This window comes from Triticum aestivum, chromosome 7B (genome assembly GCF_018294505.1).
Source record: "Triticum aestivum cultivar Chinese Spring chromosome 7B, IWGSC CS RefSeq v2.1, whole genome shotgun sequence".
Lineage (NCBI taxonomy): Eukaryota > Viridiplantae > Streptophyta > Magnoliopsida > Poales > Poaceae > Triticum > Triticum aestivum.
Genome location: NC_057813.1, coordinates 432079478 through 432106921, shown reverse-complemented (window position 1 = coordinate 432106921; position 27444 = coordinate 432079478). Strand labels below are relative to the sequence as shown.

The 27444-nt window shown below is 41.6% G+C and overlaps 1 protein-coding gene across 1 annotated transcript; it reads right to left on the bottom strand.

The window, feature by feature from the left end:
- Positions 1-14383: 14383 nt before the first annotated feature.
- LOC123162625 (serine/threonine-protein kinase STY46) lies at positions 14384-18250 on the bottom strand. The gene is made up of 4 exons (XM_044580386.1): positions 17699-18250; positions 15758-15842; positions 14991-15101; positions 14384-14689 (listed from the first exon to the last, which is right to left on the bottom strand). The coding sequence occupies exons 1-4, from the start codon at positions 17998-18000 to the stop codon at positions 14627-14629; spliced, it is 561 nt and encodes a 186-aa protein (XP_044436321.1). The 5' UTR covers positions 18001-18250; the 3' UTR covers positions 14384-14626.
- Positions 18251-27444: the final 9194 nt, after the last annotated feature.

Here is a 27444-nt window from a genome sequence, read left to right as displayed (position 1 = left end):
GTCAGTTGCTCGCTCCACTGTTCCGGAGAACGGAGTCTTAGTCATCTTGCCCATGAGGCATGGTTCGCAAGCATCAAGTGATTCATAATCAAGTGATTCCAAAATCCCATCAGCATGGAGTTTCTTCATGCGCTTTACACCAATATGACCTAAACGGCAGTGCCACAAATAAGTTGCACTATCATTATTAACTTTGCATCTTTTGGTTTCAATATTATGAATATGTGTATCACTACGATCGAGATCCAATGAACCATTTTCATTGGGTGTGTAACCATATAAGGTTTTATTCATGTAAACAGAACAACAGTTTATTCTCTTACTTAAATGAATAACCGTATTGCAATAAACACGATCAAATCATATTCATGCTCAACGCAAACACCAAATAACATTTATTTAGGTTCAACACTAATCCCGAAAGTATAGGGAGTGTGCGATGATGATCATATCAATCTTGAAACTACTTTCAACACACATCGTCACTTCACCCTTAACTAGTTTCTGTTTATTCTGCAACTCCCGTTTCGAGTTACTACTCTTAGCAACTGAACCAGTACCAAATACCGAGGGGTTGCTATAAACACTAGTAAAGTACACATCAATAACATGTATATCAAATATACCTTTGTTCACTTTGCCATCCTTCTTATCCGCCAAATACTTGGGGTAGTTCTGCTTCCAGTGACCAGTCCCTTTGCAGTAGAAGCACTTAGTCTCAGGCTTAGGTCCAGACTTGGGCTTCTTCACTTGAGCAGCAACTTGCTTGCCGTTCTTCTTGAAGTTCCCTTCTATCCCTTTGCCCTTTTCTTGAAACTAGTGGTCTTGTTAACCATCAACACTTGATGTTCTTTCTTGATTTCTACCTTCATCGATTTCATCATCATGAAAAACTCGGGAATCATTTTCATCATCCCTTGCATACTATAGTTCATCACGAAGTTCTACTAACTTGGTGATGGTGACTAGAGAATTCTGTCAATCACTATCTTATCTGGAAGATTAACTCCCACTTGATTCAAGCGATTGTAGTACCCAGACAATCTGAGCACATGCTCACTAGTTGAGCGATTCTCCTCCATCTTTTAGCTATAGAACTTGTTGGAGACTTCATATCTCTCAACTCGGGTATTTGCTTGAAATATTAACTTCAACTCCTGGAACATCTCATATGGTCCATGACGTTCAAAACGTCTTTGAAGTCCCGATTCTAAGCCGTTAAGCATGGTGCACTAAACTATCAAGTAGTCATCATATTGAGCTAGCCAAACGTTCATAACGCCTGCATCTGCTCCTGCAATAGGTCTGTCACCTAGCGGTGCATTAAGGACATAATTCTTCTGTGCAGCAATGAGGATAAACCTCAGATCACGGATCCAATCCGCATCATTGCTACTAACATTTTTCAACACAATTTTCTCTAGGAACATATCAAAATAAACATATGAAAGCAACAACGCAAGCTATTGATCTACAACATAATTTGCAAAATACTACCAGGACTAAGTTCATGATAAATTTAAGTTCAATTAATCATATTACTTAAGAACTCCCACTTAGACAGACATCTCTCTAGTCATCTAAGTGATCACGTGATCCAAATCAACTAAACCATAACCGATCATCACGTGAGATGGAGTAGTTTTCAATGGTGAACATCATTATGTTGATCATATCTACTATATGATTCACGCTCGACCTTTCGGTCTCCGTGTTCCGAGGCCATATCTGCATATGCTAGGCTCGTCAAGTTTAACCTGAGTATTCCGCGTGTGCAAAACTGGCTTGCACCCGTTGTAGATGGACGTAGAGCTTATCACACCCGATCATCACGTGGTGTCTGGGCACGACGAACTTTGGCAACGGTGCATACTCAGGGAGAACACTTCTTGATAATTTTAGTGAGAGATCATCTTAAAATGCTACCGTCAATCAAAGCAAGATAAGATGCATAAAGGATAAACATCACATGCAATCAATATAAGTGATATGATATGGCCATCATCATCTTGTGCTTGTGATCTCCATCTCCGAAGCACCATCATGATCACCATCGTCACCGGCGCGACACCTTGATCTCCATCGTAGCATCGTTGTCGTTTACGCCATCTATTGCTTCTACGACTATCGCTACCGCTTAGTGATAAAGTAAAGCAATTACAGGGCGTTTGCATTTCATACAATAAAGCGACAACCATATGGCTCCTGCCAGTTGCCGATAACTTCGGTTACAAAACATGATCATCTCATACAATAAAATATAGCATCATGTCTTGGCCATATCACATCACAACATGCCCTGCAAAAACAAGTTAGACGTCCTCTACTTTGTTGTTGCAAGTTTTACGTGGCTGCTACGGGCTTAAGCAAGAACCAATCTCACCTACGCATCAAAACCACAACGATAGTTTGTCAAGTTGATGCTGTTTTAACCTTCGCAAAGACCGGGCGTAGCCACACTCGGTTCAACTAAAGTTGGAGAAACTGGCACCCGCTAGTCACCTGTGTGCAAAGCACGGCGGTAAAACCAGTCTCACATAAGCGTACGCGTAATGTCGGTCCGGGTCGCTTCATCCAACAATACCGCCGAACCAAAGTATGACATGTTGGTAAGCAGTATGACTTATATCGCCCACAACTCACTTATGTTCTACTCGTGCATATAACATCAAACCATAAAACCTAGGCTCGGATGCCACTGTTGGGTAACGTAGTAATTTCAAAATTTTCCTACGCACACGCAAGATCATGGTGATGCATAGCAACGAGAGGGGAGAGTGTTGTCTACGTACCCTCGTAGACCGAAGCGGCGTTGACGCAACATAGAGGAATTAGTCGTACATCCTCCCGGTCCCACCGATCCAAGCACCGTTACTCCGGCACCTCCGAGTTCTTGACACACGTACAGCTCGATGACGCATCCCGAACTCCGATCCAGCAGAGGTACGGGGAGGAGTTCTGTCAGCACGACGGCGTGGTGACGATCTTGATGTTCTCCCGTCGCAGGGCTTCGCCTAAGCACCGCTACAATATGACCGAGGTGTAATATCGTGGAGGGGGGCACTGCACACGGCTAAGGAACGATCTCAATGATCAACTTGTGTGTCCATGGGGTGCCCCCTGCCCCCGTATATAAAGGAGTGGAGGAGGGGAGGGCCGGCCCTCTACTATGGCACGCCCTGGGGAGTCCTACTCCCACCGGGAGTAGGATTCCCCCTTTCCTAGTCCAACTAGGAGTCCTTCCATGTATTAGGAGTAGGAGACTAGGAAGGGGAAGAGAGAAGGGAAGGAAGGAGGGGGTGCGGCCCCTCCCCCTAGTCCAATTCGGACTAGGCCATGGGGGGGCGCGCGGCCTGCCCTAGGCAGCTCCTCTCTCTTTCCCGCAGGGCCCAATAAGGCCCAATACTTCTCCCCGGCGAATTCCCGTAACTCTCCGGTACTCCGATAAATACCCGAATGACTCGGAACCTTTCCGAACTCCGAATATAGTCGTCCAATATATCGATCTTTACGTCTCGACCATTTCGAGACTCCTCGTCATGTCCCCGATCTCATCCGGGACTCCGAACTCCTTCGGTACATCAAAACTCATAAACTCATAATATAACTGTCATCGAAACCTTAAGCGTGCGGACCCTACGGTTCGAGAACAATGTAGACATGACCGAGACACGTCTCCGGTCAATAACCAATAGCGGGACCTGGATGCCCATATTGGTTCCTACATATTCTACGAAGATCTTTATCGGTCAGACCGCATAACAACATACGTTGTTCCCTTTGTCATCGGTATGTTACTTGCCCGAGATTCGATCGTCGGTATCCAATACCTAGTTCAATCTCGTTACCGGCAAGTCTCTTTACTCGTTCCGTAATACATCATCTCGCAACTAACTCATTAGTTGCAATGCTTGCAAGGCTTAAGTGATGTGCATTACCGAGAGGGCCCAGAGATACCTCTCCGACATTCGGAGTGACAAATCCTAATCTCGAAATACGCCAACCCAACAAGTACCTTTGGAGACACCTGTAGAGCACCTTTATAATCACCCAGTTACGTTGTGACGTTTGGTAGCACACAAAGTGTTCCTCCGGTAAACGGGAGTTGCATAATCTCATAGTCATAGGAACATGTATAAGTCATGAAGAAAGCAATAGCAACATACTAAACGATCGGGTGCTAAGCTAACGGAATGGGTCATCTCAATCAGATCATTCAACTAATGATGTGATCCCGTTAATCAAATAACAACTCTTTGTCCATGGTTAGGAAACATAACCATCTTTGATTAACAAGCTAGTCAAGTAGAGGCATACTAGTGACACTCTGTTTGTCTATATATTCACACATGTATTATGTTTCCGGTTAATACAATTCTAGCATGAATAATAAATATTTATCATGATATAAGGAAATAAATAATAACTTTATTATTGCCTCTAGGGCATATTTCCTTCAAGATGATCATGGCCATATCATGTCACATATTTTGATTGCATGTGATGTTTATCCTTTATGCATCTTATCTTGCTTTGTTTGACGGTAGCATTTTAAGATGATCTCTCACTAATTATCAAGAAGTGTTCTCCCTGAGTATGCACCGTTGCCAAAGTTCGTCGTGCCCAGACACCACGTGATGATCGGGTGTGATAAGCTCTACGTCCATCTACAACGGGTGCAAGCCAGTTTTGCACACGCGGAATACTCAGGTTAAACTTGACGAGCCTAGCATATGCAGATATGGCCTCGGAACACGGAGACCGAAAGGTCGAGCGTGAATCATATAGTAGATATGATCAACATAATGATGTTCACCATTGAAAACTACTCCATCTCACGTGATGATTGGTTATGGTTTAGTTGATTTGGATCACGTGATCACTTAGATGACTAGAGAGATGTCTGTCTAAGTGGGAGTTCTTAAGTAATATGATTAATTGAACTTAAATTTATCATGAACTTAGTCCTGGTAGTATTTTGCAAATTATGTTGTAGATCAATAGCTTGCATTGTTGTTTTCATATGTTTATTTTGATATGTTCCTAGAGAAAATTGTGTTGAAAATGTTAGTAGCAATGATGCGGATTGGATCCGTGATCTGAGGTTTATCCTCATTGCTGCACAGAAGAATTATGTCCTTAATGCACCGCTAGGTGACAGACCTATTGCAGGAGCAGATGCAGGCGTTATGCTAAGCTCAATATGATGACTACTTGATAGTTTAGTGCACCATGCTTAACGGCTTAGAATCGGGACTTCAAAGACGTTTTTGAACGTCATGGACCATATAAGATGTTCCAGGAGTTGAAGTTAATATTTCAAGCAAATACCTGAGTTGAGAGATATGAAGTCTCCAACAAGTTCTATAGCTAAAAGATGGAGGAGAATCGCTCAACTAGTGAGCATGTGCTCAGATTGTCTGGGTACTTCAATCGCTTGAATCAAGTGGGAGTTAATCTTCCAGATAAAATAGTGATTGACAGAATTCTCTAGTCACCATCACTAAGTTATCAGAACTTCGTGATGAACTATAATATGCAAGGGATGACAAAAGTTATTCCTGAGCTCTTCGCGATGTTGAGATCGGCGAAGGTAGAAATCAAGAAAAGAGCATCAAGTGTTGATGATTAACAAGATCACTAGTTTCAAGAAAAAGGCAAAGGGAAAAGAAGGGGAACTTCAAGAAGAACGGCAAGCAAGTTGCTGCTCAAGTGAAGAAACCCAAGTCTGGTCCTAAGCCTGAGCTTCTACTGCAAAGAGACTGGTCACTGGAAGAGGTACTACCCCAAGTGATTGGCGGATAAGAAGGATGGCAAAGTGAACATAAGTATATTTGATATACATGTTATTGATGTGTACTTTACTAGTGTTTATAACAACCCCTCAGTATTTGATACTAGTTCAGTTGCTAAGATTAGTAACTCGAAACGGGAGTTGCAGAATAAACAGAGACTAGTTAAAGGGTGAAGTGACGATGTGTGTTGGAAATAGTTCCAAGATTGATATGATCATCATCGCACACTCCCTATACTTTCGGGATTAGTGTTAAACCTAAATAAGTGTTATTTGGTGTTTGCGTTGAGCATGAATATGATTTGATCATGTTTATTGCAATACGGTTATTCATGTAAGTTAGAGAATAATTGTTGTTCTGTTTACATGAATAAAACCTTCTATGGTCATACACCCAATGAAAATGGTTTGTTGGATCTCGATCGTGTGATACACATATTCGTAATATTGAAGCCAAAAGATGCAAAGTTAATAATGATAGTGCAACTTATTTGTGGCATTGCCGTTTAGGTCATATCGGTGTAAAGCGCATGAAGAAACTCCATAAAGATGGATTTTCGGAATCACTTGGTTATGAATCATTTGATGCTTGCGAACCGTGCCTTTTGGGCAAGATGACTAAAACTCCATTCTTCGGAACAATGGAACGAGCTACTGACTTATTGAAAATAATACATACTGATGTATGCAGACCAATGAGTATGAAGGCTCGTGGCAAGTATCGTTATTTTCTGACCTTCACAGATGATTTGAGCAGATATGGGTATATCTACTTGATGAAACATAAGTCTGAAATAGTTGAAAGGTTCAAAGAATTTCAGAGTGAAGTGGAAAATCATCGTAACAAGAAAATAAAGTTTCTGCGATCTGATCATGGAGATGAATATTTGAGTTACGAGTTTGGTCTTCAATTAAAACAATGTGAAATAGTTTCACAGCTCACGCCACCTGGAACACCACAACGTTATGGTGTGTCCAAACGTCATAGCCGCACTTTATTGGATATGGTGCGATCTATGATGTCTCTTACTGATTTACCAATATCGTTTTGGGGTTATGCATTAGAGACAGCTGCATTCACATTAAATAGGGCACCATCTAAATCCGTTGAGATGACACCGTATGAACTATGATTTAGCAATAAACCTAAGCTGTCGTTTCTAAATTTGGAGTTGCGATGCTTATGTGAAAAAGTTTCATCCTGATAAGCTCGAACCCAAATCGGAGAAGTGCGTCTTCATAGAATACCCAAAGGAAACTATTGGGTACACCTTCTATCCCAGATCTGAGGGCAAGATTTTCGTTGCTAAATTCGGATCCTTTCTAGAGAAGGAATTTCTCACAAAAGAAGTGAGTGGGAGGAAAGTAGAGCTTGATAAGGTAATTTGTACCTTCTCCCGAATTGGAAAATAGTTCATCACTGAAATCAGTTCCAGTGATTCCTACACCAATTAGTGAGGAAGCTAATGATGATGATCATGAAACTTCAGATCAAGCTACTACAGAACCTCGTAGGTCTTCCAGAGTACGGTCCGCACCAGAGTGGTACGGTAATCCTGTTCTGAAAGTCATGTTACTAGACCATGATAAACCTACGAACTATGAGGAAGCGATGATGAGCCCAGATTCCACGAAATGGCTTGAGGCCATAAAATCTGAGATATGATCCATGTATGAGAACAAAGTGTGGACTTTGGTGGACTTGCCCGATGATCGGCAAACCATAAGAAATAAATTGATCTTTAAGAGGAAGATGGACATTGATAGTAGTGTTACTATCTACAAAGCTCGACTTGTCGCAAAAGGTTTTTTGACAAGTTCAAGGTGTTGACTACAATGAGATTTTCTCAACTGTAGTGATGCTTAAGTCTGTCCGAATCATGTTAGCAATTGCCACATTTTATGAAATCTGGCAAATGGATGTCAAAACTGCATTCCTTAATGGATTTATTAAAAAAGAGTTGTATATGATGCAACCAGAAAGTTTTTGTCAATCCTAAAGATGCTAACAAAATGTGCAAGCTCCAGCAATCCATCAATGGACTGGTGTAAGCATCTCGGAGTTGGAATATACGCTTTGATGAGTTGATCAAAGCATATGGTTTAATACAGACTTTTGGAAAGGCCTGTATTTACAAGAAAGTGAGTGGGAGCACTACAACATTCTGATAAGTATATGTGAATGACATATTGTTGATCGAAAGTAATGTAGAATTATTCTGCAACGCATAAAGGAGTATTTAAAAGGAGTTTTTCAAAGAAAGACCTCAGTAAAGCTACTTACATATTAAGCATCAAGATCTATTGAGATAGATCAAGACGCTTGATAAGATTTTCAATGAGTACATACCTTGACAAGATTTTGAAGTGGTTCAAAATGGAACAGTCAAAGAAAGAGTTCTTGCCTGTGTTGCAAAGGTATGAAATTGAGTAAGACTCAAATCCCGACCACAGCAGAAAATAGAAAGAGAATGAAAAGTCATTTCCTATGCCTCAGTCATAGGTTCTATAAAGTATGTTATGCTATGTACCAGACCTATTGTATACCTTGCTCTGTATTTGACAAGGGAGTACAATAGTGATCTAGGAGTAGATCACTGGACATTTGTCAAGAATATCCTTAGTGAGGACTAAGGAAATATTTCTCGATTATGGAGGTGATAAAAGAGCCCGTCGTAAAGAATTACATAGGTGCAAGATTTTACACCGATCCAGATGACTCTAAGTCTCAATCTGGATACATATTGAAAGTGGGAGCGATTAGCTAGAGTAGCTTTGTGCAGAGCATTGTAGACATAGAATATTTGCAAAATACATACGGCTCTGAATGTGACAGACCCGTTGACTAAGCTTCTCTCACGAGCAAAACATGATCACACCTTAGTACTCTTTGGGTGTTAATCACATAGCGATGTGAACTAGATTATTGACTCTAGTAAACCCTTTGGGTGTTGGTCACATGATGATGTGAACTATGGGTGTTAATCATATACAGATATGAATATTGGTGTTAAATCACATGACGATGTGAACTAGATTATTGACTCTAGTGCAAGTGGGAGACTGAAGGAAATATGCCCTAGAGGCAATAATAAAGTTATTATTTATTTCCTTATTTCATGATAAATGTTTATTATTCATGCTAGAATTGTATTAACCGGAAACATAATACATGTGTGAATACATAGACAAACATAGTGTCACTAGTATGCCTCTACTTGACTAGCTCGTTTATCAGAGATGGTTATGTTTCCTAGCCATGGACAAAAGAGTTGTCATTTGATTAACGAGATCACATCATTAGGAGAATGATGTGATTGACTTGACCCATTCCGTTAGCTTAGCACTTGATCGTTTAGTATGTTGCTATTGCTTTCTTCATGACTTATACATGTTCCTGTAACTATGAGATTATGCAACTCCCATTTACCGGAGGAACACTTTGGGTACTACCAAACGTCACAACGTAACTGGGTGATTATAAAGGAGTACTACAGGTGTCTCCGAAGGTACATGTTGAGTTGGTGTATTTCGAGATTAGGTTTTGTCACTCCGATTGTCGGAGAGGTATCTCTGGGCCCTCTCGGTAATGCACATCATTATAAGCCTTGCAAGCAATGTGACCAATGAGTTGGTTACGGGATGATGCATTACAGAACGAGTAAAGAGACTTGCCGGTGACGAGATTGAACTAGGTATTGGATACCGACGATCGAATCTCGGGCAAGTAACATACCGATGACAAAGGGAACAACGTATGTTGTTATGCGGTTTGACCGATAAAGATCTTCGTAGAATATGTAGGAGCCAATATGGGCATCCAGGTCCCGCTATTGGTTATTGACCGAGAATAGTTCTAGGTCATGTCTACATAGTTCTCGAACCCGTAGGGTCCGCACGCTTAAGGTTTCGATGACAGTTATATTATGAGTTTATGAGTTTTGATGTACCGAAGGAGTTCGGAGTCCCGGATGAGATCAGGGACATGACAAGGAGTCTCGAAATGGTCGAGACGTAAATATCGATATATTGCACGACTATATTCGGAGTTCGGAAAGGTTCCGAGTGATTCGGGTATTTTTCGGAGTACCGGAGAGTTACGGGAATTTGCCGGGGAGAAGTATTGGGCCTTATTGGGCCCTGCGGGAAAGAGAGAGGGGCTGCCTAGGGCAGGCCGCGCGCCCCCCATGGCCTAGTCCGAATTGGACTAGGGGGATGGGCCGCATCCCCTCCTTCCTTCCCTTCTCTCTTCCCCTTCCTTGTCTCCTACTCCTAATACATGGAAGGACTCCTAGTTGGACTAGGAAAGGGGGAATCCTACTCCCGGTGGGAGTAGGACTCCCCTAGGGCGCGCCATAAAAGAGGGCCGGCCCTCCCCTCCTCCACTCCTTTATATACGGGGGTAGGGGGCACCCCATGAACACACAAGTTGATCTACGGATCGTTCCTTAGCCGTGTGCGGTGCCCCCTTCCACCATATTCCACCTCGGTCATATCGTCGCGGAGTTTAGGCGAAGCCCTGCGCCAGTAGAACATCATCATCGTCACCATGCCGTCGTGCTGACGGAACTCATCTCCGGAGCTCGGCTGGATCGGAGGCCGGAGATCGTCATCGAGCTGAACGTGTGTTGAACTCGGAGGCTCCGTACGTTCGGTGATTGGATCGGTCGGATCGTGAAGACGTACGACTACATCAACCGCGTTGTGCTAACGCTTCCGCTTACGGTCTACGAGGGTACGTGGACGAACACTCTCCCCTCTTGTTGCTATGCCATCACCATGATCTTGCGTGTGCGTGGGAAATTTTTTGAAATTACTACGTTCCCCAACAGTGCGAACTCTTAAAGTGGTAGACTAGCAGATGTAGGGGAAAGTAGGTGTAACTGTCTACCCGATCGTAAGATGCTAGCGCTTCTGAAAGACAATGTCTCGGTCATCCATTTCTCAAACATCATGTAGTGCGAAAATCCCAACGGAGGAGATCGAGTCTTGTGGGGAAAAGTGCGCAAACCTCTGCAGAGTGTATAAACTAATCATGGTTAGCCGTGTCCCCGGTTATGGACGTTTTGAGTATCTAGTACTTGGATTATCATGTCAATCTCATCATGTTACTTTTTAACTAATATTGTTGGGTTTTAATGATAATGTTTAATTGGGATTGAGAGGGTGTCTACACTCTCAATGTTTAACAACCACCATGATAGTTAAATAAAAATTATTCCTTTGCAGTAGGGAAAAACTGGCTTTATGCAAAAACTGTAACCATAGAGCTTTCCACCAGCCATATATGCATGTAGTATAGTTTTATTCTTTCATTACTCTCTATGTGTTACTTTGCCAGCATATTCCATGTGCTGACCCATTTCGGGCTGCAACGTTCATGTTGCAGACTTTTCAGACGACGAGTAAGGTGCCTTTAGGTCGTGGTTCTATACTCAGTGATGCCGTTGGAGTTGATGGACTCACTTATCTTTCAAGCCTTCCGTTGTTATCGTTATTAGATGGCCTTAAGCCATATTTATTGTAATGAGTTCTCTTTTGAGACATTCGATGTAATAAGTGTGTGATTGCTACTCTGTTATAAATCCTTCAAGTACTGTGCGTGTCAGCATTACTTATCCAGGGATGACACGGATGCACAGAGATCAGACTATTTGAGGTTTGGTCGCTACACATATACTAGTGGTGGCGGAGAAATGCTTGGTAAGTTGGATGTGAAAATGGGGGTATCTATAAGCCATCAGGCACCGAGGCCAACCAGGGGGCCAACAACTCTAGGGTGCCTAGCAGGCATGGGGCCCTCCGGGTGTGGGTCCAAGCCCCCAGATCCTCGAAACTTCCAAACTATTTTTGTTTTATTTATCCTCATACTATTTTTCTAAAAATACAAAAACACCATAAGACAGAAACTGGCATTGGATTAATTTAATCCAATAAAATTCAATTAAAAGTATTGTTGAAGTATTTATAATTGATAGCAATATAGCATGAATCATACAGAAAATATCGATATGCTTGAGATATATCATTGCTCTTTGATGACCCACAAGTATAGGGGATCAATCGTAGTCCGTTTGATAAGTAAGAGTGTCGAACCCAACGAGGGGCAGAAGGAAATGACGAGCGGTTTTCAATAAGGTATTGTCTGCAAGCACTGAAATTATCGGTAACAGATAGTTTGATCGCAAGGTAATTTGTAACGAGCAACAAGTAACAATAGTAACTAAAGTGCAACAAGGTATCCCAATCCCTTATGTAGCAAGGGACAGGTTGGAACTTTCTCTTATAGTAAGCAAAGCGCTCTTGAGGACACACGGGAATTTCATCTAGTCACTTTCATCATGTTGTTTGATTCGTGTTTGTTTTGATAATTTGATATGTGGGTGGGCTGGTTCTTGGGTGTTGTTCTTACTTGAACAAGCCTCCCACTTATGATTAACCCCTATCGCAAGCATCCACAACTATAAAAGAAGAATTAAGATAAATCTAACCATAACATGAAACGTATGGATCCAAATCAGCCCCTTACGGAATAGCGCATAAACTAGGGTTTAAGTTTTTGTCACTCTAGCAACCCATCATCTAATTACTACTCCACAATGCATTCCCTTAGGCCCAAATATGGTGAAGTGTCATGCAGTCAGCGTTCACATAACACCTCTAAGGGAAACGACAACATACATATCATCAAAATACCGAACGAATACCAAATTCACATGATTACTTATGACAAGACTTCTCCCATGTCCTCGGGAAAAAAAGTAACTAATCACAAATCATATTCATGTTCAATATCAGAGGGGTATCTAATAGCATCAAGGATCTAAACATATAATCTTTCACCAAATAAACCAACTAGCATCAACTACAAGATGTAATCAACACTACTAGTAACCCACAAGTACCAATCTGAGGTTTTGAGACAAAGATTGAATACAAGAGATGAACTAGGGTTTGAGATGATATGTTGTTGGTGAAGATGTTGATGAAGATTGGTCCTCCCACGATGAGAGGGTTGTTGGTGATGACGATGGCTTCGATTTCCCCCTCCCGGAGGGAAGTGTCCCTGACAGAACTGCTCCGTCGGAAAGCAAAAGTGCGAACGCCCAAGTTCCACCTCGAGATGGTGGCGTTCCGTTCCAAAAGTATGCTCCTTATTTTTTCTAGGGAAAATGGGATTATATACCAGAAGATGGGCACCGGGGGCTGGCCAGGGGCCCCACAAGCCACCAGGGTGCGCCCAGGGATGGACGCGCCTTGGTGCCTTGTGGGCACCTGGGTGGCCTCCTCTGGTATTTCTTTTCTTCAGTATTTTTATTTATTCCAAAATAATTCTCCGTGAAATTTCAGCTCATTTGGAGATGTGCAAAATAGGTATCTCTGACATAGCCGTTTCAGGTCCAGAATTCCAGCTACCGACAATCTCCCTCTTCATGTATATCTTGCAAATTAAGAGACAAAAGGCATTAGAATTGCTCAATCAAGTGTTATGTTGATCAAAAACATTATAAATAACAGTAGAAAAGCATGATGCAAAATAGACGTATCATTCTTCTTTTAGGTCCCTTTTTTGCAGTTTTCTAGCAATTTTCCTCCTCTGTTCCAACATGCAAATTAAGAGAAAAAACATAATAATGATGTGATGATGTATAAAATATGGGCAATTATGATCAATTTATAATAATAAATAGTGATGGAAAATGGACATATCAAAATGTTAGTGTGTGAGTGTTTGCCCACTGTTGATGCTTCTTATTTGGTCATGTGTCGGCTTTTGCAACTCCTTCCTCATATCTCCTTCTTGTTTTCTTCCAGTTTATTTATGTTTGTGGATGATTGTCAAAGTTATTTTCTTATTGCTTTCAATAGTGTAACATGACCACCATGTCGCGGGCATATGAAAAAAAGTGTGCACTCACAAGGAGGATCATGAGCCTTATTCATTTATGAGATAGTAATGCTTAATCAAATAGGTGAGTGTTTCAAGTTGTCCATTGTTCTTTTCACCCTATGCATATTCGACCGTAACAAAACAAATTTGACACATTTCTTTAGATGCAAATGATGATAGGATTGTTGTGCATGATTCGCATGAGACTAACGACAACATGTTACTGTTTGGCACATGTTCTCTGATGGCGCACATGGGAAAATCATTGTTGATGGACAAGCACATGAACTAGAGACCTCGAGGGGGGGTAATGGATGTGTGAGGGTTTCGGTAAGAATTTGTGTGGGTTGGGGAGGGGAATGGAGGTTCCTAAATGATGATGGCGAGAAATGGTAGTCGCTCACTCGCATCAATAGGCAAGTATGTTTGTCAAACTCTAGGGTCCACCTGGCACATGTATCTTTGAATGCTCATGTAATAACATTGGACCAAAATGATATAGATGGAATGTACTACAATGGCGTATGATACATCATAATTCTCCAAGCAAGGAACCATATTGGTATGATCCTTGTTAGGAACCATGCCATAACAAGACATGTTTTATTACATTAATATGTACTTATGTACGTAGTACATATAGATGCATAATGATCTATAACATAATTTCACGAGAGATTACACAATTTTGCACGTTCAATCACTATGAACAACTTAAAATAGATTTGACTCCTATGAGACTATAATTGGTACTTTACAGATACTACTATAATTATTCAATAGATGCTAGTAGGTACATAATGCACTCACACCACTCTCTCTCTCTCTCTCACACACACACATTGACATCACCATACACACTTATAAATCTCCATGGGGCTAATAGGATATCCAATTTATCTCCATGTTCAACATATGCATTCTTCAATCTGGAAGAATTATTATATATAGATATTTTCACGTATCATTTCATCCTTTATTGCCTCGAGCAAACCTTTGACATCCTGGAAAAAAATATCAAGTATGATATGCCTTTCCATGCACAAATCATAACATAATCCATTGAATATAAGGGAAGTGTACAAAAACTATTCATGTGAATAATACAACAAAACACATTGATGTCAATTCACTTTGCCCTTTGGATTTGCATTCCAGCATACACATAAATAAGGTAATGTTAGGGGAAAATGATGGTTAGGAGCTAACAATCTAATTTACTCAACTTCATAATTGTGTGCATGATGATTAGTAGCAACCATGATTTAGATTAATTCTGGTAAAGTAACATTTGGAAAACTTTACCTCTTGAGGCCAACCATCAACATTAAAAATGCTCAAACAAAATCCATCGGTTGTGGTGAAGATGTGAGCTTCATGAACATGAAATCCAACTCCATACATCAATGCAGATAACTGCACAATGAGTAATAGTATATAAGACCGAATGACGAATCTTTGAGTATACCTCACTAATAAAAAACATTCCACTTTCTACCATCTAGTTGTATCATGGAGTATCACCGAGGGCCCAATATACTTTCCCTTTTGCCCATCTTGTCATTTATTACACAATGATATATTGATCCGTAACTTAGATTACAAATCAGAATAACTTATAACAAGCATGAGTTGAATTAATGTGTTTTTTCAAGAATAAATATAATATAAAATGATATTGCATTATAGTTTAAATGGCAATATCATGACAAAACAAGAAGAATCAATTTATTAGAGTTAATATAATGGATATATGATTTCTGTCAAGATTTAAGAAAATCTCTACAACTATTCTAGAATATATTTGACATGGCATGTCAGTCAACTACCACATAGGTTTGACATGGAGGAACATTGTTAAATGAGGTAAATAATAGAGTAAAGTATAATTACCATGAGGTGACCATTTGGAGGAACATTATCTTTAAAAATCAACAATTTATTACGTGCACACTATGAAAATCATATCGTGAACTTAAAATTCACCACATATCATTAAGTTCCTAATGTTTCAAAAGCAGTAAGGTTGTACAAAATAAAACATACATTCTTTAAATTGATTAATAAATTACCTGGCTAAGAAGCTTGGGTTTGTCGCGGGAAGCAAAAGTGATCTCATGGGTAAAGTTTTCATCTTGCATTGTACTTCTACTTGATCTGGATGCATAGAAAGTTCAAATTTCAATTAATTTCTGAAATGAAGCTAGGTGGCTAATAAACCTCAAAACTAGAGTAAATTTACTTTCTACCCCAAAGATCTGATTCTTGTAATGATGAGTAACTTATTTGAGATATTTATCAACAATATACCCCATTTAGCAGTTTATTGACATTGTACTCTTTTTAGCAAATTGAGTAGGGAGGAGATACAACCGGGAACAAGTACAAAGCGAATATGGTGTGAACATGGACATGGAAATGAAACTTTGTTGGAACTCGCAAATCAGTTGGATCATACACAACCAACCAAAAAAAGATGTTCAATTGCGGACCATCATGGACGTTAGGAAGCGCGCCGATGAGACTGTGTGGATAACATGAGTGGGAGGCATGTAGGTGAAGGGAGAAGCATTGGAGTAGTGACGGGAATATATTATTTGACAGGATTCAGTTGGGTCAAGTGTATGTATGCTGGGCCGAGGTGGGCTACACAGACAAAAGATAAACAGGAACTTCAGATACGAAAAATCCATTTTCATATGAGTTCCACCAGAAAAGACCATTCCATTTCTATTTTCATATCTAAGAGAAACTTTCCGTCTCCGCTTTTGTTTGCGAAAACTTCCGGGTTTTTTTCATATGTGCTTTTCTTCTTCTCAGAAAAGACATGGAATTTACTCCCCATTTTTATCCATACACATATTTGTGAAATATGCTATCTAATTGCCAAAAGGGAACTCTTAATTTTGTCAATATAGCCAAACCGACTAGTTGTTTCACTCATGAACCTCATTAATAAATCTCGATATTATCGCGGTCGGTGAGATTACTTGTCATGTGATATCCGGGGTGCGGATTTTCCAATACAAAACACCATGGACAGCCGGTGGCGAATCTAGGGAGAAAGTGAAGGGTGGGCAAGTTCACAGTTAGTGAACTAAACACGCTTTTATACAAAAATTCAGATAGGTTTAGCAAGATGCCCATTATTTTCTAGTCCTATTGTCCAATTAAGCTCAACACTTTCCAAATTACTTGTTGGAACGTTTACTAGAAAATTTTGTGAGTTTTTCAAAAAAAAAGGAGCTAAATTTTAGATCTATTAAACAAAATAGTCATTATCTCTCGATCATGTTGTCCAAATAAGCTTAAAATTTGCAAGATTACAACCGAGATCATGCAATATTTATTAGAGAAAATAGAATTTTTATTATAGAAATTTTGTGTACTAATGCAATACCAAGAAGGGACCAAATAAAGTAATTTTCTGCAATATGACAAGTGTGAGCTAAGCTAGTTCGTTGGCACGAAGACACCAAGGCTTCTATCAGTTCCTACCAAGGCAAATTCGACCACTCCCAAATCCATTTTTTACTATTTCTCTGCACCATTCACCGTTGTAGGAAGGAAACTAGAGTGTGCAGATGGGCTGGGCCGAGAACAATGACAGCAGTAGGATTCTTTTTACTTATTTTGAAGGATAGACTTCAGCCTGTTGAAGTCGCTATTGAAATAGTCACTGCAGAGCGGCGGTGGCGGCACCCGATGAATGACTCAACGTCAAGAAAGGCAGGTGCGAAAGAGGGGCAAAAAATGATATCTCAGGTCCATATGAATGATCACTGTACTAGTACAACTTCGTATCAGGGACTAAAGTGACATGGTGCCCTTTGTCAAGCTAGAAAGTGCATTCCACGTGGCATGACTAGCTAGCCCGCTAGCCCTTTCTATAAGTTTAGGGGAACAAGTTAGGTACCTCCGATTTGAGTGTTAAATATATCCGTTCAATCTAAATGCTAGATACATCTATTTAAGCGACAAATAATATGAACCAAAATGAGTAGAGTTTATACCTCAACTCCGGCAGCGGTGGCTGAGCCCCTCGTGGATAGCCGCCGCCGTCATCGTCGTAGTGGACCTGAACACGGTGCATGAGGCGGGCGTGGGCGACGAGGCGCTTCTTTGCTTCGGTGTCGGCGAGGAGCTTCTGGTCGAGCAGCACGTCTTCCGGCGACCCCACACAGCGGGTGTGCAAGTAGCTCCGCGGCAGCCGATCAAAGTGATGGCTGAAGGAGGAGAGCGGCTCATGCGATTTGCCCGTCGCCACCAGCCGGTGGTGCATCATCCGCACAGCAGCCGCCTCCCCATCCTCCATTACGGCCTGCCGGCGGCGGCGGCGAAGGTATCAACTAATCGCGCGATCTTGGGTATGTACGTTGGCTCAAGTAAAACGGAAGATCGAGCTCGGTATGTACGTAGTGTCGACCTATAAATCAGGTGGATACCCTCTCCCAGCCACATATATTAACAAATGCATAAACGAGGTCGGCGTTCCATGGATCCATCGATCGATGGTAACGATGTGCTTGATATATTCATTCACCCCGCAAAAGCGAAAAAGATTCATTCACCCGTTATACTATTTCATTCATATTCTTTTGAGCGTGACTGCTTCACATTTGTTAGGGTACTCGTTAATCGCTATGCAATCCCAGTCGGTGATCGCACAAAGAACACGTGGTGTGTGAGAAATCATCGAGGTCATCTACGGGACTACAGCTCCGGTGCTTAGTCCAACCGCTAGGATTTGGTTCCTCGTCATTTACGGTCGAATTCTGTCTGATCCCAGTATTCTCGCTTGCGCCCACGTCGTTTCTGACGTCGGGAGTCTTATACTCCCTCCGTCCAGAAATATTGCCGCACAAATAGATAAAATTAGATGTATCTAGAACTAAAATACGTCTAGATACATCCATTTTTCCGACAAGTATTTTTGGACGGAGGAAGTACGTACGTGCGTTCAAATAGGTCCTCGCTATGGCAGGATCCTCAAATAGGTCCACGCCATGGCAGATTCCTCACTGCCAACAGACTCGCAGTTCGGAGATGGCCTCTTGACCCCAAGTGGCGGTGGCGGAGCTACCAAAAATATGTTAGACAGGCCGGATAGTATAAACAGTGCTATCAAATTAGAAATCATTGAATTATTGTGGGCAGAACTTCATGTAAAACTTTATTTCGCTCCAATCCAGGGGGGGGGGGGGGGGGGCATGCCCTTTCAGCCTTGCTGAAACTTCACCGGTGCCAAGTGGTAGCTTTGCCAACAGGCTGACAATGGAACCCTGACTTCTCATCCCCTATTCATGTGGGTCCTTGTTCTAGATTAACTAGATAATGACCCACAACATTGCTACGAAAATATATACCAATAAAATTATCAAAAATTAAATTAATATGATAGTGGAAAATATATATGGGGATACGGCACCATGTTGTCATCATATGATAGTAGAAAACCTAGAAATAAATGCATGCTTTATTGCCTTGTGATATTCAAGTTCAGTTATTTGTTGCTTAAAACATAAAAAATAATGATGGGCCTGTATGTGCTTGATGGCATGGAGGGTTTGCATGTGGTGAAAAGTGAAATGATTGCATGCACCCTTAGAGCATCTCCTGCTGTTGAGCCCCCCAGCAGGCATTTTTTTCGCCGCTTGGGGGGCTACCGGCGAAAAATTTAGCCCGGGGTGGAAAACTATCCACTATTGCCCCCCACCCCCCAACGCACGTACCCCACCACCGCCACCACGAAGTGGCTAGCGAAGACGGACGGGGCGAGCAGGCAGGGAGCGGCGAGCACGGCGGTGAGCAGGCAGTGCGGCGAGGACAGGAGCAAGGCGACCAGCTCGGGTGGGACGGCAGTCGAGCGGCCGGGCGCGGAGGAAGCCGCGGGAGGGCGAGCGGGCAGAGCCGACCAGCCGGCGTGCGGGAGGCCGGCCGGGCGAGGCGGCAAGCGGGCGGAGTCGGCACGCAGGGCAGGTGGAGCTGGCCGCGGCAACTCGGCAGAGGACGAGCACTTCAGGGGCCTGGCCGGCTCCGACGCCGCCTCCCACCGCGGCCCGGCGCTGTTCCAACGCGGGACTACTACCTGGATGACGAGAAGAGCAGGCGCGACGAGCATCAGGGGGAGTGCCCGCGGGATCCAGCCGGAGAGGCGGCGAGCTCGGTGGCGCGGTGGAGGCTGGCGGGGAGGGGGCCGGAGAGGCGGTTGCCAACAAGGTTGGGGAGGGCCGCGGCGAGGAAGAGAGGTTGGGGAGGGTTGCGGCGAGAGAGAGAGGTTGGGGAGAGCGGCGCGAGTACGTGGGAAGGCACGTGGGTGGGCCCCGGAGGAAAAGGTGAGGAGAGAGGGAGTGGGAGGCTGACGGCGGGCCCAACCGCATGCAACACACTCTCTCTCTCTCTCTCCTCCCCCAGCTGCCCCCCAGGATCCTGGGAATGGGGTGAGAGTGCCAGCCGTAGTTTTGGCCAAATCCGGCGATATTTGTGCTCCTGGGGGCGCGAGGGGAAACTTTTTTGACCGTCGGTGCTGGAAAAGTGCTCTTGGAGGCCTTTCTGGGGGGCGGGTGGAGATGCTCTTACAATGTGAAGGGCTTAAGTGGACTCATTACATGGGTTTGATGATGTGGATAACTTGCATGTGTATATTTAATTAGGATCACTTACTTCTTTGTAAATGTAAATAAGATCACTTGCTTAGATATCACTAGTAGAAAACAGGGCGTTGGTCCGAGCTCAATCTACACATTAGCCCCGGTTGCATTATGAACCGGAACAAATGTGAGCATTAGTCCCGGTTCGAGCGGCTAAGACCCCGGGCAGGCATTACTCCTAGTTCAAATGGGACCTTTAGTCCCGGTTTGAGACACCAACCGGGACTAAAAGTCATCTTTAGTCCCGGTTGGAGCCACAAACCGGGACTAACTTAGTCCCGGTTGGTGGCTTCAACCGGGACTAAAGGGGTTCTGAAATTTGTCTTTTTGTTTTTTCATTTGTTTTTTGTTTTTAGTTTCTGTTTCAAATTGCTTATATCTTTTAGGATATTTGATGTTTTGAGTGATTCTTTTTGCATTAGATTCAAAATTGTGTCTAGTTTCTATTTGTTCCATTAGTTTTCAAATTTGAATGAATTTGTTTAAATTTGCTTCAACCCCTAGATTGTGAAAATTTTGAGTTTAAAAATAGTTTTAAATTTAATTCTTTTTGCTCCTAGTCACATGTTAGATTGTTGTCACAGTAGGATTTATTTGGTTTTTTAGGATAATTTAAATTAGGATTTTAACTAAAAAAATACTGTTTTGCTTATATTGTTGTTTTCAATTATTTTTAGTTAGTTCTTTCTTTAGATTTTAACATGTTGTAGTATGCTTTTGTTAGAAAATAGTAGATAAATTTTTATAACTTCATTTTTATAACTAATTAATATTAATAGAATGTGAGTCTGGCTTGGTTAATCTTAGTTGTGACTCTGGCTGGGACGGTGCTAGCAGATGTAGTCGGCGGTTGGATTGGATGGACATCATCCCGGACTAAAGGTGTTCTACAATTTTCAAACTCTACCCCCTATCGCCATTTCAGTTTTGAAAAAAACAAAAGAAAATGATAAAAACTTCACAAATTAAAATCCTTTGAGATGTAGTTATGTTACTACATCTACTAGTTAGGAAAATTAAAAAACATAAATTTCGACATGTTTTGCAAAAAAGTGTTACGAAAAACTAAAACGGTTATAGCTTTTGCATACAATGTCAAAAAAAATATATAATATATCAAAATGTTCGCACGAAAAGCCGGTTCGGATTTCGACCGCCATAGGTCGTTTTGCAAATTTTTAGAATCCTCAAATTCTTAAAGGAAAAAAATTTATCCTCAAATTTAATTTTTTGAATTTCTGGTCAAACTGTGGTCAAACTACTTATTCAAGAAATATTAGTGCTACTAAATAATTTTTTTTAGAATAATAGTTTCAAACTAAAAAACGTGTGACTTCATGCTCAAGTTCAACTCCTAAGGGTTAATAGGATTGATAGCTTACTATTGTGAGGAAAACAACAAGTGTAGACTTGGAAACTAGGGGGAATAGAACTCGGAACTTAAGCATGCTTAGTCTGGAGTAGCGAGAGGATGGGTGACCAGCCGGGAAGTTAGACGATTTGGAATGAGTGCTCCACACTTAAGCAGCGATGGGGGGTGATTAGAGATTAAATTGCCAAATAATTCAGAAATTTGAAAATCGGAAAAAAAAATATTGAAAATAAATTCAATTTTTTTCAAAAAAAATATTCTTTAGTCCCGGTACCAACCGGGACTAAAGGTGGAGCTCCAGACAGCGGTCACGTGGAGCTCCTTTAGTCCCAGTTCGTAAGCCAACCGGAACTAAAGGTTTTGGGCATTAGTCCCGCTTGTTTTGTCCCGGTTACAGAACCGGGACTAAAGGCCATTTTCTACTGGTGTATATACGATTTATTGTACTCTCTTTGTTTAACCAAGGGTCGTTAGGGCATCTCCAATGTTGACATACAGAAGGCCTGTAATATGTCTGGCCCGAGTTGTACAAACATAGTTTGCCATCCAGTATGAACTCGTATTTGTCCGCGGACGCGCCCGCTTGTCCGAATTCATGCAAAACAGATGCAAACTGGGAGGGGGAGGTTTGCGGGCGTCAAGACCTCTGCCACATTGGACTCCGACACCCCCGGCTCAAATCCCCTCATGGGCCACTTTTCTTTCACTCTGCCCCTGCCCCTCCCCCCTTTATTCTGCACTCGCCCCCTCCTCGTCTGATGACATCGATGTACCTCTCCGACCACCGCCCAAGCATTGTCGGATGTCCGGAGGCCCCACCCACGCGCCTACCAGCCTTGGACTACGCCGCCTTCCATCCAGGATCCGTCTGTAGCCATGTACGCCCCGCCCCCTGCCGACGATGTCCATGGCGTACACCACGCCCGATGAGTGTTCGAACAAATGCCATTGAGCTTTTTTAGAACTTCTTGGTGTTTTCTAGAGTAAGCATGATGGTAGGGTACTCGGTGATGGAGGATGATTTGTTGTGTGATGCGTGGAAGGCCATATCTGCGGACTTTGTATATATGAAGCAAGGGGGCTCGATCTTTTTGGAAAAATATGCATGCTTCATTTCATGGGCAAATCCATGATGCACCCTACGACTTGCACATGATCCACGTTCGCAATGTGAAGCCGTTAGCCCATCTACGATAAACCATCTCTAACTCTGTCATGAAGTTTTCCGGTGCGATTGCACAACTGGAGAGAAGGTGGCCTTCGAGCTCGCAGGCCATTGAGATTGTAAATTTTGCTTCTTTGGATTCTTAATGTTTAAATGCACATTACAAGCTTGAAGCAGAACTCAAGCAAACGATGTACCCCAGTGTAAGTGCATCTAGTGCCCCTTAGTGATTTTGGTGTATTGAAGACTTATAGGTTAAGGGACTGATGCGTTTGTGAGTGTACACAGGTCTATAAGTCTATGAGGAGTTTGATATTTACAGAGAAAGTCGATCCCTAAAAATGAAGTTCTTCGACTGAAGACTTTGATATTCTGAAGACTTTCTGAAGACTTTGAAAGTGAAGAAATTGGTGTGACCTTGAAGACTTGGTATTCATTCGAAGAACATGAAGCGTGAAGACTTTTGTTTTCGTAGTTTCATTTTCTCTTTCTTGAGTCATAGGAAACACCGTACTGTTAAAGGGGGTCGAGGAAATACTAAGGAAAAATTTCCATGTGATGCTCAACTCAAAATCCTACACCTACCAATCCCTTCGAGTGAAGCCATTGGAAATCTCATACAGTTCAGTCATTTTCTTCAGTGACAGAGACGCAGTTCTTCTGGTCACTGAGGACTTTGCTCTGACTGAGGAGTTAGGAATTCGCCAGTGCGAATTGCCTACACAGTGAGGAACATGATAGCCCTGAGGAATTTGAGAATAAAATTTCCGACCGTTGCTGTGCTGCGCGCCGGCTGTCCCAAAATATCTTATCCACCCAACGGTCATATCATTGAAGGGCATTTATGTCTTATCATGTCGGGCTGCTCCCTAGGCTATAAATAGCCGCCCCTACAACCACTAGCTGGTTGGCTGCTCCAAGAGAACTTGACACTTGTCATTTAAGAGCAACCCATCCTCCGAGGACTTTGAGCGAAAATCATCAAGTGAGGAAAACCCAAAACCAAACCCCCACAAACCCAAAGTGATTGAGCATCACTGAAGAAATTGATCCTGCGTGGATCCGACGCTTGTTACCTTTGAAGACTGTGCTTCTTCCAGACGGTTAGGCGTCAAGGTCTAGAGCATCCAAGAGGAATTGTGGATCGCCGAGTGACCAAGTCTGTGAAGGTTTGGAAGTCACCTGAAGACTTACCACGAGTGATTGGACGAGGCCTGCGTGGTCTTAGTTCAAGGAGAATACGGTGAGGACTGGGTGTCCTGAGTTGCGGCTCAGTGACTGGGTGTCCGGGACTGCGTGTCCTCGAGTTTAAATACTCAGCCGCTCCAACCAGACGTACAACTGAGACAGCAGTTGGAATTGGTTTACCAAATCATTGTCTTCACCAACTAACTAGTTCTATCTCCTCAACCCTTTCATTTCCTCATTACTGTGTTGAGTGTTTGTTCATATTTGTGCTTGAAGACTTTGACTGAAGACTTTCTCAATTTCCTCAGTTCAATTTCTTCAGTCTGTTTGTCTTCACCTTGTGTTATCCTGTGATTACGCTTTCTGTACTCTGTGCTTGTCTTCATTCCATCATGATGACCATGCTTGTATTCTGTTATGTTTACTTCTGAGTACTTATTCCGCTACAAGTAGTTCTTCGCTAAGGAATTTCCTCAACGGCAAATTCCTCAGTGAAGAATTCATAAAAACCGCCTATTCACCCCCCCTCTAGTCGATATAACGCACTTTCACCCAGATAGAGTATAATCCCGAGGATTATTGCAACTTGCAAGGGTGTTCTGACCATGTCATCAGTTTTTTTAACATGCATGTCTACGATAAATAATGGATTTGCTTTTTAATTATTAATCTTCCAAGAACTATAATAACATTGATTTTCAATATTCAAACTAAAATAAGATTTGGTTTGAACAATTTCAAATCAGATTGTTCCTTAGTACTGCTTGTTTTTATTCTGTTAGCATAATCAATATTATTCTACTAAGATGCAATGTTTAAAATTGCCTTTTGGCCTTTAGATCACAACTAATTTTGTTTTTCTTCGTGTCAAAGTAAAATTGAGCAGGGTGTGCGTCCTGTTGAAAGAATAAAGAAAAACAATGTTTCCTCATGCTGCAAAATATAGCTCAAAACTTTTTCATTTTTTTTACAATGGATAAAACACATCTCAGATTTGTGAGCTGCTTCCTACCGTTCATATTTATTGAACTATATGCAATTTTCAGCTGGACCTCTCTGATTTGTTATCTTTATTGTAGGAAGGGAAAATGATACATTTAAGAAATTTTAATTTTGTAATACAACGCATCACATGTCCTACAAACTAGACATAATTTCCCCGGCAGCTACGATGTTGATTTTCCGGTTATGCTAGCTAGCATATGTTCCAACATAAAAATGTCGATCAATTTCAATCTTGCAAACATAACAAATGCTTGAGAAGCTCACTAATCTGTAGAATATTAAATTTGATCATAATTTTTACTCATAAAATGTCTCTTATAATTTTGCTCAGATATTAAATTTTCTGTTATGAACAATACACTGAACAATAATTTTGCAGGAACAGATGTCATCTGAAGCAAATAAGTACCTTTGAAATAATTTAAGTTCCCTCGCCCTATTAATTACCTTGTTGAGTTCTTTTCCTTGATAAGAGAAATAAACTTAATTTTCTGTAAGCTAATTTAACAGCAGGAGCCTCTACTGCTGTCATTTCTAAAAAAAAATGAACTTAATTATGATAGTGTTTGCGCACACTTGCTGGAACTTAGATACTGCACAGGGCATGCATCTCAATCTCTTGTTTGAAGTTAAGGCCATTTGTACATACTTTTGGATGCACGTGTTGTTTTGAACCGACAAACTTAATGTTGTGTTTGTAGTGTTGGTTCTGGATTTCAAATCAATTTAAATTTGTGGGACGATGTCCCGTCAACCACAAACAGTAATTTGTAGTTTGATATTCTGTTGGTTAAAAAAAATGTACTTTCTGGTTTATGATTTCCGTCGATTGAATGTACATCCTGATTACTGTTTCAACCTGAGAATTTGTAAGAAAATGTTCAGCTTAAGGGAAAGTGCATTTTATCTGTTTGTATGTATCTGGTTTGATTAGCACCTGGAATCATGTTGCAATCCTGCACCTCCACCAACCGCTGCTTTGTCTATCAGTAAGAAGAAATGCAACAATCCTTCTAAATAAGATATTAGCTATCTTGAGGCTGGAAATGCATCCTTCTAAGTAAGATATTAGAAATCAACAAAAAATGACAACAATATTTTTGGAAACCAAAAACTGCAATATTGATATAAGGAAACAGAAAAGGAGGCGAAAGGATCACATGATATATATCATTTCATATACCATGGACGCAAAAACACAATGTGGTGGTCGCCCCCTGCAATACCAGTGTGCATTCATTGGCATCAGGAATCGACTTTGGACACATAGGAGGGGGCGGGGCGAAACTTGGGGGGGGGGGGGTAGGGAGACTACAGTGAGAGGAAACGCACATGTTGAATGTCATGGTATTGAGGGATGGCAGTAGTGGCGGCGGCAAGGCCATGGCGAGGAAAGCAGGCCAGGGCAATGAGAAGTCAGTGTGAGTGTTGTGTAGTGTGGTGATAGAGCGAGAGAGTGAATTGCTTCTTTTTTTTAAGATAAGAATAAAATGATTGGATGTTTGCATTCATTTTATAGGGAAAAGCACCACTTTGCTATGAGAGAAATGTCACATCCTTTTTTATGTTAGTGAAAAATATCACATGCCCTAACAAGTCATTTCTAACAAGGATTGAGATGCGAATGCGAGAGTGGCATTTTGGCATATGGGAGTGCGCACTCCTGGTTTTTAAAATGTGTTTTAAACATATTTTGAAATGTCAAAAAATCCCAAACAAAATTTTGGCATGTACATCTCGATATTGTACATGCTCACAAAGTCGTTTTGCGAAAAAGCAACAAGTTATGTGTCGCATGTAAAAAAAGACAAAATCCGGTGTTAAAAAGTGCTTTTCACAATACATCTTTTTGTCTTTTTTACACAAGCCACAAAAATTGTTGATTTCTCCAAAACTTGATGTGCACACATATAATGTCGAGATGTATGCGGCGAATTTTTGTTTGGGATTTTTTCACACTTTCAAATATTTTTTCCAGTGGCAGGAGCGCGTGCTCTCAGGAGCACCAACGGATTTCCGATGTGAATCACTTTACTAAAAAGTACAATGCCGCTCACTCCCGACTAAAACGGTCACATCCTCGCATTTAGCAACCAACTAATTGTATAAGGAGCATTTTTCAATATGTGTTTATTGCTCACTTTAGATCAGAGATAAATCCTCATGCCTTCGGATAATTCTTTGAAAATGTCGATTGACAAAGCTTTATGATGGATCGGACTGAAAACTTGTTGTGGTTTACAAAATGGGAAGAGATGCATAAAAATAAATGTTGTTCTTTGTATATTCCTTGCATGTATTTCTATATATTTTTAGTTTTGCATATGAGAGGGATGGAGATGGACAAAAGTAATCCACTAAAAGGGTGTCGAGGCGATG